Here is a 14,226-nt window from a genome sequence, read left to right on the forward strand (position 1 = left end):
ATCAAATTTATTGTAATTTATGTAATTTTTTAGATTTCTAACTCACCCCCTTGAAAAACAAGGCATTATATGAAAATTATATATTTTTTTTATATTTACAAAACAGCCAACCAAACCAACACATGTGAATTTAACCCCATCGCGATTAAACGTTGCATTAAATGCCTGAATATTAAGGCTATCTTTAAATCTTGAGTTTGAATGCCATCTTTAGAATGGTATGTAGGCCACAATTCCTAAAATCATTCAAGTGCACATGAAAAACAGTGACAGTCTACTCGTAGTTTACAAAACATTACGCCCCAGAGGGCATGCTGGCTGAGATTAGTTTTGCACCTTGTGTTAATTTAAAGCCACAGGGACCACTGGCTCGATGTGATTGCTCGCTTGTGGCACATCATATTCAATTTCCACTTCAACGGCTTGTTTGATCAAAGACAAGCTAAGGCTGATGGATCACTCACACCTTCCAAATGGAAGCCCTCAAGGCAATTCAATTATTACAAGGCCTAAAGACCCGCGTGGGCTGACCTTGTGTTTCCAGTAGTTCTGTAATTACACTATTTTGCAACCAGCAGGACAAAACACAAAGGTGTGTATGCAGAGTGAAGGATGAGAATCCAACATTAGGAGTGAATATTGGTTCCTTCTCAGAGAAGAGAAATTCTTACATTATCACTGCTCAAAATGAGAGTATCTTTCTAGTTTAATATACTCACCACCATATTATATTTACTCTATATATCATAAATACATTGTTACTAGACTTAGACAAAGAGTGTCTAAGTCTAGTAACAATTTCTAGTGTATACAAAACAAAATTCTTTTGGTGACCGTCCCCAGCTAACAGCATATGAGAAAAGCAAAACCAATAAGAAAAATATAATGGTGAAAAAGGGCATTAATATGGAAAGGTTCAGTACATCGCAAAATAAATATGGTGCAAATTGCAGTATAACATTGGTTTGTGTCCTATTTAAATGAATTATAAAAGTTCAGCCACGTTGGTGGAACAAAATAATGCTGCGAGTGTGATGCAGAGTCCAATGCAGAGTCCAGTTAGGAGTTTCTCAGTTCAACAGTCTTAAGGCAATAGGGAAAAAGCTGTTGCAGAACCTGCTGCACCAACAGCAGAGCTGCAAAGCCTTTTTCCAGAGGGCAGCAGGGAGAACAGTCCACGGTGGGGCTGTGAGGGTTCACTGATGAACTGCTCGCAGATTGTCAAGAGCTGTGAGCAGCAGCTGCCATTACAGCGCCGCCATCTTGGAACCTGGTTGGAACCTACTAAACCTGGCTCTGAATTAACCTTGATCAAGTGCACCCACCTGCCTAATGAACCTTTATTACATTTCTTAGTTAACTCAGGACAATTTAATGCGCATCAGTTTAGTCACCAATAATGTTAATGTCAAATTTATTTATATAGCATTTAAAAAACAGGTATAAAACTGCACCAAAGTGCTTTACAGGAAAGACAACAACACTAAGAACACCCTAGTTCATGTGACGACACATACTTACCAATTAACCAAAATAAGAACTAAGCTACAAACCATCCAAAGATATGTAGAAGATTTCAGATAGATTGCTGTGTAGGGGAAGTTTTGTGGATAACTTAATCCATTACCTGTTAGCTTTAACAGACTTACAGCTTATTTTACGATGCATGTCAAGTCTGTTTAGAATGACAACCATTTCCTGGTTGATGTACAAATCAATAGTGCTTTATCCTATTCACCTTTAGATTGTGGTTTGAACTGCTGCATGAGATATTCAATGTTTAGAAAATTTTTAAAAACCAACCAAGGCTTAAATATTCTTTTTTTTTATCACTGAACCATCTAGTGTACTCTGTGCTATACATTTATGTTGATGATGTTCCCTGTTTTCCCCTAACACACCATTGCCCTCACAGAGCAGAAGAAAAGAGATTGAAGACAAACGACAAACAGATTAATTAATTGTCTTCTTTTACATTTTATCCATTTTCTCCTTTACAAGTATGTGAAAAAGATGTCCTGTTCTATGAATTAAGGTAAAATGTAAACAAGTTCAGCAAGTGGGAATACTTCTGCAATGCACTGCATAAAGCTCAGTACACAGTGAGAGTTTTCCTTGTTTGAATGCTTATTTTATTTAAGCTTGGCCTAATAGCAGGCTGGTAGGCAATATTTCTCAGTCAGGTGATTGAGTAATGTTTCTCTATCAGACCTTTTTTGGTATAGTGAGCCTAAAACACAAAGTGGTAATTAAAATGGTGGCAACTATCTTCATTGCAGCTCTGGCCTAGACTGCAGCTGGCTACCATGGATGCATGGTCCCTGAAAGGTAAAAAGATACTTCTGAGGAAGGCTTGGAATAAAAGCAATGACACGTTCTTCACTTTTTCTGCTTGATTACTGTTTGTAGGTATGATGCCAATTAGCACTGCCTAACAATTAAGGAATGATTCTGCTAATGCCTCGACAATAATATTTTCAAATTGAATCAAAATATATGAAAAATATATTAAAATAAAATATATGATAAATAAGTCTTTTAGTTTAAATAAAGGAAAAAACTTTGCTCCCTAGTCCCTTAAACTCCCATTCAATTTTTTGGCAATGAGGAATTAGTCTTACAATTTCTTACATTTGTGGCAATTGCAACACCTTGTCTGTATTCACAACAATGCTGGTGTTAAAATCAGCTATAAAAAAAAGTTGAATTTGCATAAATTCTTAGTGCATCTAAAAATGTGAAAGCTTAATAGCAATCATTGCTGGAAGAATCATTCTATCCAATCCCACGACTTCAAAAGCCTTCAAATGTGGTTTACTTTAGGTAAAAAAAAAGAGCTTTAAAATTCACTCTGTGAAATTTGTCTGTTTTCTCAAATACATCAAAACACACTCTAGTGCTGGTACTAAGACTATTTAGTGTCCCTAACGTAGGTAAAATTGGTAATTATTTATGATTGATGGAGAGTCGTGGACATCATTTCGGTGTCTTGCTGTACCTGCTTCTGTAAGAAAACCAAGCTATTAGACTCTGTCACCTCATATTCACACTCGGATTTGTGAAATGCAATAATGAAGTCTCGAAGGTCCTTTGCACTCAAGTCTTAACAGTAAAGAATGCTTATAAAGGGAACCAACAGATCTTTTGTTGTTTGTTTTTTCTTTTTTTCATTTGAGGCTGCTACCAGCTAATAAACCAGCAGAATTCAGTTCTGCCGCTGCTGTTATTCTGTAATTAATGCCGTCTGCACACACTGACAGTTACCCTCCACACAGGAAGCAAGGGCCTGTCAAGATTAATAGCATACATCGGCGAAACACAAAGCATCAGCCTGACAACTCTCCTTTATTATTTATAGATGGATAGACAGACAGACCGACAGATATGAGCTCAGGCAGATTGCATGTGTAAATGACTTCCACATTGCTGAAATCTTGAGAATTGGGACGTCTCCCGATGAGATGAGATTTCATTTAGCTTGCCAAGACATGCTGTACGACATGCTGAGAAGGTCAGAAATCTACAAACATGGAGTGCATCCAAATAGACTGTTGCCATGTCGAAAATTACACTTGGTTAGATGCATCTGAGTGTAAAATTGAATTATCTCAGCCGTGTAGTAAGTGTTCATTTCGATGAGCCTTTGACTTTGAGGTCATGTTTTTCCTGTGTAAGCGCAATCTATCTGTTTAAACTTTATAGGCTCTTAGAGGAGTAGCTGCTTAATGTCAGTCCCTGGACAACTCTCTTACCTTTGTCCATGGTTGCAGTAAGTCTTATATGAACCATACTTAAAGGAGGAGTCAGCTGAGACAAAAGTGAAAGTCTCAACAATTATGTTTCCACTTAATAAAGCCTTAAAAACTATTCGCATACTTTAAAAGCATTCTCTGAGCATTAAACTTCAAACTCTTTCAGACTTATGGAAAACAGGAGTATATTTACATTGTTTTGTTACAGATTTTTAAGCTTATACCTTAATCATTTACCTTAATTCACTTCAAGAATGTTGTCTAAATCAAATTTTCTTCCTATTAAAATTCACCAGCTTCCTGTCAGTACTGAAGACTTACAAACTATTATGCTACCACTTCCAAGTTGCTCAGTGTTTGATACAAGAATTTTTATCACAATAAGGTGATTTATAATGTGATGTTCTTAAAACCATAACAGCATTCTGTCCTTTTGTTGTTGCCAGAGAAAGTGCTAAGGAGAACAGAGATTTCTTTGGCTGTATAGAGCACCAAGTAATCCAGCACTACCCCTATCAAATCCCAGTGGTTTTGCACTGCATTCATGAGATGAATATAAAGCTGGATGAATTTTGAACTTTGGCTGAAAGAATGCAAAATTGCTTTCATAGTGTAAGTTGAGATCCCACTGCTAGAGGAAAAGTTTCAAAAGGACATCCTGGAGCCCCTGTGGAGCTTGCTATCGAAGCACTATTACCCCACCCCTCTTGCCCTTTTCCTGCACTCCTGTGGGATGCTACATCCGGGTTTACTAAATAAGAGAGAGGCCTAAAACCAAAGACCACCTGACTAAAGGGGCCACATTCTTAAACCTCAAAGTTTAAGGATGAGTATACAGCTGCTTCAAACCTTTATCTTTTTTACGGCATAGACTTGGCACCTAGACAAAATTAAAGCAGCTCCTTCCAACAGTTTTTAAGGATTTAATACCCAATATAACATTAACACGAGAAGTCAAAAGAGTCCACCTGGAAAGTGGACATTTTTATTCACAATTAGTAAATATATATCATATACACCTTGACTATATTTTTGCCTCAATCACACCTTTATCCATTTAGCTAACACAAAACTAACCTGTTTTTAACCTATGCCTTAAAAAGCGTTAAAATTAAATCAGCTGCTCTTCTTTAACCCTTTGAAAGGGTCTAGCTGCCATATTAAAACCATTGTAAAAGTGGACCATACCCTTATTGGAGCAGTATGAGGGTGCAAATATGAAAGCACCACATACGTCTTGCAGTCGAAAGTTGGGACAGCTGACAGGTTAAATTACATAAATCCATACAACTACACAAAAGTAAGAAAACTCTGGAGTGTCGCACATTATTCTTCATGAGATCATTTTGTAAGCTGCTATCTACAGAGAGGCTACACCATCAGATATTCAGCGATCACCTTGTTATGTCATGCGAATCTGCATGGAACAGAGGAACAAAAAAGTTCTGCAGAACAAACCCCAAAAGGAGCATGTTGCACAATTTTAGATTACTGTTTATATATTGTGATACCACAGAATTGGAGTCTATTGTATCAGGTTGATAATACCATGATAAATCTTTATTAGGTTGTGCCTCTTAATAACAAAGGCCAAACACTGCATTATCTCCTTAAATTTTTCTGACATACCCAGCAGCTTGGCACCTTGACATTTCTTAAAAAATGCAGTGTTATCTAATCTGAGAAATTTGTTGATCAGCAGAATTTTCAGTACAGTATTGCTTGTAATAAAGCTTTGAGTGTATCTCCAGATCCTGCACAAATATAGAGGCAGAGCGCAGCGCTTTGGGGATTTTCCCTCAGAAAGGGGAACTCAGCTAAAATCACCCACAAACCTCTGGCACATATTGTTCAGATGGATGTTGAATACGGTGAGTTGAATGCCACCGGCCTTTAGTTTCTGAATCTATGTTGCAAGATTTGGAAACCCACATTATCAAGTTTATTGCAGGATCTCAAAGGGGCCTAGATAATCTCAGAATAATCTTTGCAAATCCTGTATTAATATATGACATATACACTTAAAAGTCATGGTCCATTAAATTATGTCCTCTTTTACAGTTTAGAAAGAAACCCAGAAACATTGCTAGGACAAAAAAAAAAAAAACACTATGTAAAAAAAAAAGGAAAGAAAAGGAATCTAATTACCTAAAGATTTGGCATAAATGATCCTGTATGCTACATATTCTTTGAGCAGGTCTAATATACAATTAAGTGTAAAAGCATTAACACCCTTTTAAATTGCATTAAAACCTGTTTGTTTGTTTTTTTAATATGGGAGATATATCAGCGTTTTGGAGAGTTTCAGACAGAGAACTTGCTGGGATCATATCTAGAAGGGTTTGATTATTATGATAACGGAAAATACAATTTGTTCTATAAGTTATTTAGCAGAGTTTTAATGCATTCAAACAACTTATTTTTAACTAAATGTTTATAAAAACCTATTTTAGCAAGGTGAAAGGTTCACATTTTACAATACTTTTCTTGCATACTGAAAAATATTGACTCATTTGGTTCAAAAACAATACATTTTTCTGTAAATGAAACGCATTTTTTATCCCGAATCTTTCATGGGTTGGGATAAATTAGGGAAAAATTCAGTCAGAGCCAGGATTTGATCAGAGTGTCATGTTCCTCTCTAGTGAGTAAATAAATAAATAAAAAAGTTTTATGGAAGCTTTCATCCCAATCAAAACCGCTAATAATGAGCTTTGCTGTGAGAATAATTTCTAAAGACTGCCCTTTTCATGCAGTGTAGATGTAATTTGTTTCAGAGTGCTTTAAGTGATGTTTATTCATTTGTTATAATACAATGTTAAGAAAATTAGAAGGTTTTTTAATGAGATTCTTCATTAGTTCCAGAGGGGGGCAGTCTAGCTCTAAGAAATAGACTGAATTAGAAAAAAAAAAAAAAAAAACGAGACATAATGCTTTTCCTTATTGGCATGAGCAACTTGTGCAAAATCTGTTCAGTTTGAGATGCTGATGGGTTGTTTGAGGCAATAAAGAGCTCATTCTATACCTTGTAATATAGATGTCAAATCATTTACTCAGCATTTTTGAACCTGCATCTAATTGGGCTGGACTTTTTTATGTGCATGTGTTTTAAGGTAAAGATGAGCACAGTATGTATTATCCTTTAATATGTGGTACTGGTGATCTATCCAACGTGTACTACGTCTTTGCCCAGGGACTATTGTAGATTAGCACCTGTCAAAAAATGGTTGGATGGATGAACACATGTGGTACTCCACATTTTCTAAAAAAAAAAAAAAAAAAGTTATTTGACCAACTTTGACCAGGTCAGCAGCAATCAGCCCTACCCAGCAGGTGTTGTGTGATCTGTTCGTTGGCGTGCCTCTCAGTCTGAGGCAATCACTCTAAGATGTTTTTTTAATACATTTTTGGCCTGAACTTTGCTCTAATCCTATGTTTAAAAAAAGGCCTTCTCTGCTTAAAATAATGTTTATATTACTGCTTCCCACAGTCATTCCCTTTTGAACTGGATACAAATTCTCTAAAGGGAACAGTTTAAAGCCTCATTTTCTAGACTTGCTCAATTTAAACTCCTTCTAATTCATGGATAAGGTGACAAATTAGATTTAGCAATTGTAATGATAAAATAAAATAAAACAAAATATAATTAACAACCCACACATTTTCCTCATTAACGTACAAAAGTCTAGCAATTTATCTGATTGAGCATTAAATCTGTTCTGAATTTTTTTTCTGTTGAAAATCTGATTAACTTGTGACAAGCTCCACTCACCCATTACAGCCAGTGCTGTGCCTTTGGCTAGCTTCCTTTTTAGACTCTCCAGCACTTCCAGTCCACTTCCATCCAGGTTGCACCTGTTGATTGTGCCGTTGGCCGAGCTTATCCAGTAGAGCTTGTTGGCTGTGAAGTCTATTGAGAGACCTGAGAGAAGGGAAGGTGGAGAGAGCAAATCAGGATTGTCAGTGCTCTACAAATTGCTGAGATACTGTACAGCAATTGTCCCCAAAAGGACAATTATAAAATGAATACTTGAAGATGTTGTATGTAGTGGCAGCAGTAATCAATGAAGGCAATTAAACAAATGTTTTTATATCTTTAGTTCATCACAAATTAAGTTAAAGATGTTTTTTAATCAAACACACACCCTAGAATATCACCTATATACCCAGTTTATCAAGAAATAGCCTTTTGTGTCTTTGGGGTAGGTTAGTGTGGGCTGCCTATTGAGCTTTAATAAGAAGTGGGATCCCTGACTAACCATAGCTCTAACACTGGTTAGTCAGTGAGTCATTACCTCTAAAATTATTTCAACACAAAAAAACATTTTAAGATATTTTTAAAAAAGAAGGTGCACCTCAAAACTTCATCTATGTTGTAACCTCATCAAGATTATGATCATACTTTTAAATTTGCCTTTAGAGAGGAGGAGTCTCATTAGCGACAAATATGATTTGTTCCATTAGTTATTTAGCAAGTTTTTAATGGATTTAAACAACTTATTTTTAACTAAATGTTAATCCAATTTTTTTTTTTTTGCAAGGTGGAAGGTTTATTCAAATTTTCCATAACTTTTTCTTGGATTTTGAGAAATGCTTGACTCATTTGCTTCAAAAACAGCTGTTTTCATACCAAGATTTAACTTCAGAAGAAATCTGGTTTAAGGCACTTTTGCAAAACTAGCTTTTATACACAATTACTCAAAAGGTTTGTTGAAATTTTTATTTGTAAACCAGTGAAGAAATCATAAACCAGTTTTCTTAAATGTTAAGTTGTGTTTAGTTTTGACAAAAAGTCTGAATTAAACGCACAGTGAGGTTTGTGGCTGTTGTATGACAATTTGAAATGGATATAAAAACTTCAGCAAATCATTTTATACTGCAAAAGCCTAAACATTAAGAACCCCAAAATATCACTACAGTAGAAGCAGTCATAACAACATTAACTATAGTTTACATTATGTTGTTCCAATATATCCGATTAGAGCATGGCCAATACAAATGTTTCTGTTTTCTCACACATCTTTGTGGGGGATCTCTAAAAAAGAACACCAGCTGGCATTAAAAATGAACAAGAACGAGAACTGACTGCTTTTCAATCCATTTCCTGGCTGGCTGATGGATTTTCTTTTTTTTTTCAAACACTAACCCTGCTAATGTCTAGAGCTAAAAGCAATTTCAATTGTGTACCTCCGGACATCTCACTGTCTTGCACCATGTGTTGGATTTATGTCTGGCAGATTCACAGTCACAATGCATCATTAATTTACTCTTGTCCCCAGGTCTACCCCATAATCATAAATGAAACCAGAGAAATACAGAGCACCCTGCTATCTCTACGGCTGACAGGCCTCGGAGAATGAAGAATTGCGGCAGAGACAAAGCTGCTCTGTGTGACAAATGAAAATTTTGACCTTGAGCTATATGTTACATGAACTTCTAGATTTGAAGACCAGCATATTGTATTTACATATGTCCATTTGACCATGGACTATGTTTTAACAGTCCAAGAGTTTGCTAGATTATAGTAGCAGACTTACAGAAAAAAACACTTTTAAATGAAGACTAATGAATTGGCGATGAAAAAAAAAGGAACATATACCATATTTTACGGACTATAGAGCGCATCTCACTATAAGCTGGGCCTACTAAATTTTTTAAAAAAACTGGAAACGTTTATATATAAATCTCAACGGGTTATAAGTTGCTGATATCTATTAAACTGTCTCCCACTAAACCTGTAGGGGGAGCTTTACATATAGCCCCTGGAGTAAAGATGAAGAAGAATGCTAGCTCCGGTTAGCTTGTTGGCTCGCAGCATTAAGAGCTTCTACTGAAAATGGGCATTTTTTAGCTCTTTATTTCAGCTCTACAGCAGTTGACCCCAGTCTCTTCATTGGTTTAGCAGCTTTAATGAGGCAAATAAATGGCAAAATGTTTGAATTCCAGACATTTGTTCTCTGCCGTGCCTGCTGCTAGCATCTTCTTGTGCTAAATGAAAATTAGCCCCTTAGTCTTTCATTTCCAAATTTGGCTTCCCCCTCTGGTGGTTCGGAAAAGTCAGCAGAAAAGCCACACCTTCCTTATAAGCCGCATGGATCAAATGGTGGGAAAAAATACAGTACTCTTATGTAAATGTCATCTTTAGGATTGGAGGCACGTTACCAGAGCATAAAGTTAACATTGAAATAAGTATTCTAACTGCACAAACATTTTTTTTCATTATGTTGTATAGTATTTCATACATATACAGCTCAGTATCCAATATTTCGGGCCCTGAAGAAAATTTACAGATTTTATACATTATCTAGACCAGGGGTGCTCAAGTCAATACCTCAAGAGCTACTATCCTCAACTTTTTGATGCGCCCCATTTTAACACACCTGGATCAAACGAGTGGCTCGTTACCATGCCTCTGCTGGGCTTAATGAGGGGATTGAGCCTTTTAATTTAGGTATGTTAGAGAATAAATGCAACTAAAAGTTACAGGATCGTAGCTCTTGAGGACTAAACTTGAGAACCCCTGATCTAGACAATAGTTTGGATTATGTTACACCTTCAACAGAAATGAAAATAAGAGTTAAATCAGAACTTTTTAAGTATTCTGGTTATACGGTAAATAACATCTTACTAAATACATATTTATTTAAAAACACAATTTAGCTGCTAAAGAAAAATTTACCACTGGCACTAAAAGTAAAAAAATCCATTAAGAGTGATATTCTAAGATGACTTTATTTTTATTGTATCTTCCCTGAATCTTTTTATAAATCTATATTCTCTAATTTGCTGTATGAATGAAGAGACCTAAGTCTGCAGCACTGCATGTGTATTTCTCAATATGTGCTGTTAAGTCAACTGTATTTTGCCTGATTCTCAAGTTAAAATTTTTGTATTACGGGATTATCTGCCCTGAGTATCTCAGGTCTCTGGATGGTCTGGATGTAGTTTGGGTGTGGTGGTTTGCATGATTCTTGAGCACTGCATGAATCTCAGGAACAGTGCCCCTGGACTAGCAGACAAGAGTGTTTTGGAGAAGTGTGTTCCAACTTTATCTATCTATCACTAAATGACGGCCTGGCCAGCCTGCAAAGGAGGCTCATTTCACCCACTTGTATCCAGAATCTTATTCTTTTGGTCATGACCCAGATTTCATGACCAGAGGGTTGAGCAGGATCACTGATTGATCAGTAAATTGAATCCTTTGCCTCACCCCAGCTTGCTTCACCCCACCAGACTTGAGCAGAGTCTCCATTACTGCTCTATACCCTGCTTTATTCTCCCGTGACGTGGACAGCAGATACTTAAACATTTGAGGCAGGCATTCCTCTAAAACCTCAAGAGGGTAAGCCAACCTTTTCCAGTTGAGAACCACTGACTCAGACTTGGAGACATTACAGCTCTTTGCACAAACAACCAAAATAAAATTTGCTGATCTCCAAACCAGGCTCTCTCATGCCCTTCACTGCTCCTACAGTAGAAATCCTTTCCATGATGGTTATGAACTGGACCAGAGACAGAGGGCAGTACTGCAAAAGTCCAAAATTCAACTGGATATCTAGTCCTGATTTTAGCCCTCTAATGTAGGCATAGGTGTGCAGTACCACACTGTTAACAAATACTTTGAATACTTAAATTTGAAATAAAATACACCTGAAATAATCTCTCCAAATTCAGATCCATAAAAAGGAAAACAGAATCTGAAATTTGATCACTTTTCTTTGTAGGCCTAAGATGTTTGCAGAAAACTGTCACCACAACATCTTATAATATTTTTGACATTCCAACTCACTTTATAAACCACCTCAAGTGCATTGGGGGTGTTAGGAAAAATTGCATGACTACAGATCATGTACGTCCCTCTAATTTTCTCATCTGTATTCATCCTAATGCAGTTAAAATTAAAAAGGTGGCGTTGGTTAATTTCCTGTACAAAATTTACACTGACCTACGGGATCCCTTTGATTTTGGTGGATAACTTTACTGTTACTCCCATCCATGTTGGCCATGTTAATTGTGTTGCCATCTGTCCAGTAGATCTTCCTGCAAGACAAAAAAAAGGTGAGTGTTCATAAATCAGTTAAACATAAGACATACAATATGGAATGTTTTGTTATTTTAAGTATATTATCTCCCTTCTTTTTATTGTTATGAATAATCTGTGTTTACATCCTTCAAAACATTTCAAGCAAGTAATTAACCCTCTGTACAATTACTGTCAGGGGTAGTAAAGAAGAGTAAATAGGTTATGAAAAAGTCTATTTTTATTGCAGCGAAGCAATTAAAAAACTTAAAAGGTTTATTTCTAATGCTGTTTTAGTTTGAAAACTTATAAAAAAGAAACATTTGTTTTTTTAAGGGGATAACACTTACCAGGTATCATATAGAAGTCTCTGGACTAAATAAAAACTATGTTGCTCAATCAGACAACAGCAGAATTGTTTTGAAGGATATAAAACTGCTTGATGGAGTATTTGTGATGCGGGTCATTTTCTCTTTCAATGAGATTAAAACAGAAATAGAAAATGTGCATGGATTCTGATAGGTTCATTAAGCAGGATAATTATCCAAAACCATAATGCTAAATTAACCCATAATTTGCACAAAGGAGACAGTTTACAAAACCTTGATTGTAAACATAGACAAAAGATCTGATTGAGCAAAGGTGGCATGAGCTAAAGAGAATAAAAAAAAATCCTTATGAGGATTTTTTTTGCTCCACTACAAAATGTGCTTAGTTTTGTTTTATTTTTGTTATTGTTGTTGGGTTTTTTTTTTATCCACGCCAGGCTGCTACTGTAACAATACACGATAAATTGAGAAGAAAAAAAACTCTTTTGATTCACCATTACCAGGAATGCCAATAAGTCTGGAGGATTTCTGTTGTTCTTTTTCTCTTTTTCTACAGGACTTTGATGTTCCTTTTGCACAAGTCAACACTTCCTTATACTACACACTGAAAGTGATGCACTCTTGAGATGCACAGACTACTCTAATCTACTTACCCTTTGGCAGGGTGCAGTACGAGGCACCTTGGCTTGTCAATGCCATGGATGATGGACGTCTTTAGGGACCCATCAAAGCGAGCTACATTGATTTGTGACTCGTCATTTTCCAAGCTGAGCCAATACAAGTTCTTAGAAAGCCAGTCTAAAGCCAGACCACGACAGTTTGCTATGTCTAAGAAAGGAGAATCACAAGAAAACAGTCAGAGAGCCTACTATAGTAATCTTATTTTCAACTTGACTGGGAAAAGCAGACAAAAGAACAATACAATTAGTTTGTATTAAAAAATACATAGACTACTTCAACTAAACAATCTATATTGCATACTGAAACTATGTTATTGGTTACTACAAATAAATGAGTTCACCACTTGGCGAGGCTTTTAGGGAGTATTACTTTCCATTTGGTTTTCCATTCACTTTCCACAGAGATATTTTAACAGACTGCCTGGAAGACTGTCTGCCCCCACCTGAAGAAATGATGGTCTCCAGCTGGGTACCATTGATGAACACCCGTTTGATGGTTTGACTTTTGATGTCGGCCCAATAGATTCTTTCCTCCTGAGCATCAAAGTCTACCACTGTGACATCGTCGATGTCTGGCACTGTCAGTGCCGTCATTACATTCATGTAAGGATTGTCAATGTCAACACCACGGATTTCTGAGCGGCGTACATACAGCAGGAACCTTTTCAGGGCTGTTGAGATAATGAAACAATCAAAATGTGAGCTGCAGGTGAAGCTGCATTAGCAGTCTGTCAATGTTAAACAAAAATAGGGAAGGAAGTCATACTAAAAGCAGCCACCTACATTTTACTTGGACAACACATAATGAATGCAAAAAAAAATAAAAAATGAGAAAGGCGTTCCTGCTCACCAAAGCAGGACTGTTTGTTGGCTGAAAGCTTCATGAGGTGTGGACAGGTGCAAGACGTGGTACGGTTGTAATTGATTAGACACAGATGTGAGCAGGGACCACGTCCATCATTCTCTTCACATGGGTTAGAGGCTGAAGAGCAAAGAAGAATAAAAAAGTCAACATAAAGTGACAAAAATTTAAAAAATGGAGAAATTACAGAATTAGAAATTGTCAGACAAGAATCTGAACATGATATTTCAAGGAACACTGGGTAATTTTTAGTTACCGGGGGAAGATTAATTTGCACCTTCAAGGTTTAGCTTCCATGAAGGTCAGTGACAACTCTGCAGTGTAATATAAAACACCCTCCCAGTTTGGACCAGCAGGTTGCAAAATCATGTAGATATCCATCAAGACAAGACCACATTCACCCCTCTAGATTATATCCAACATCCAAGAACCAAAAATATGTCTGATCAGCTAAGGGTTACATGTGTTTTGAAAAACTTTTAGCTTAATTAGTGCTCATATTTTAGTGGAGCTCAGACTGTCATAAAGCGGTGCTATGGATCACTAGCCTGGGTGCCATTCCGAACTTAGTCCCGCCCACAAC

The 14,226-nt window shown here is 36.6% G+C and overlaps 1 protein-coding gene across 1 annotated transcript in view; it reads right to left on the minus strand.

Annotated features, from left to right (window-relative positions):
- lrp1b (LDL receptor related protein 1B) overlaps window positions 1–14,226 on the minus strand; it is a gene marked incomplete at its 5' end in the record, with an annotated part of 277,806 nt that overhangs the window by 129,640 nt on the left and 133,940 nt on the right. The window contains 5 exons of the mRNA XM_015391547.1: window positions 7,525–7,674; window positions 11,698–11,792; window positions 12,755–12,929; window positions 13,225–13,452; window positions 13,632–13,763. Coding sequence (XP_015247033.1) covers window positions 7,525–7,674; window positions 11,698–11,792; window positions 12,755–12,929; window positions 13,225–13,452; window positions 13,632–13,763 — 780 coding nt within the window. The remainder of the gene's footprint in view (window positions 1–7,524; window positions 7,675–11,697; window positions 11,793–12,754; window positions 12,930–13,224; window positions 13,453–13,631; window positions 13,764–14,226) is intronic.

The sequence above is a fragment of the Cyprinodon variegatus genome, unplaced genomic scaffold, assembly GCF_000732505.1.
Source record: "Cyprinodon variegatus isolate N-32 unplaced genomic scaffold, C_variegatus-1.0 Scaffold546, whole genome shotgun sequence".
Classification (NCBI taxonomy): Eukaryota; Metazoa; Chordata; class Actinopteri; order Cyprinodontiformes; family Cyprinodontidae; genus Cyprinodon; species Cyprinodon variegatus.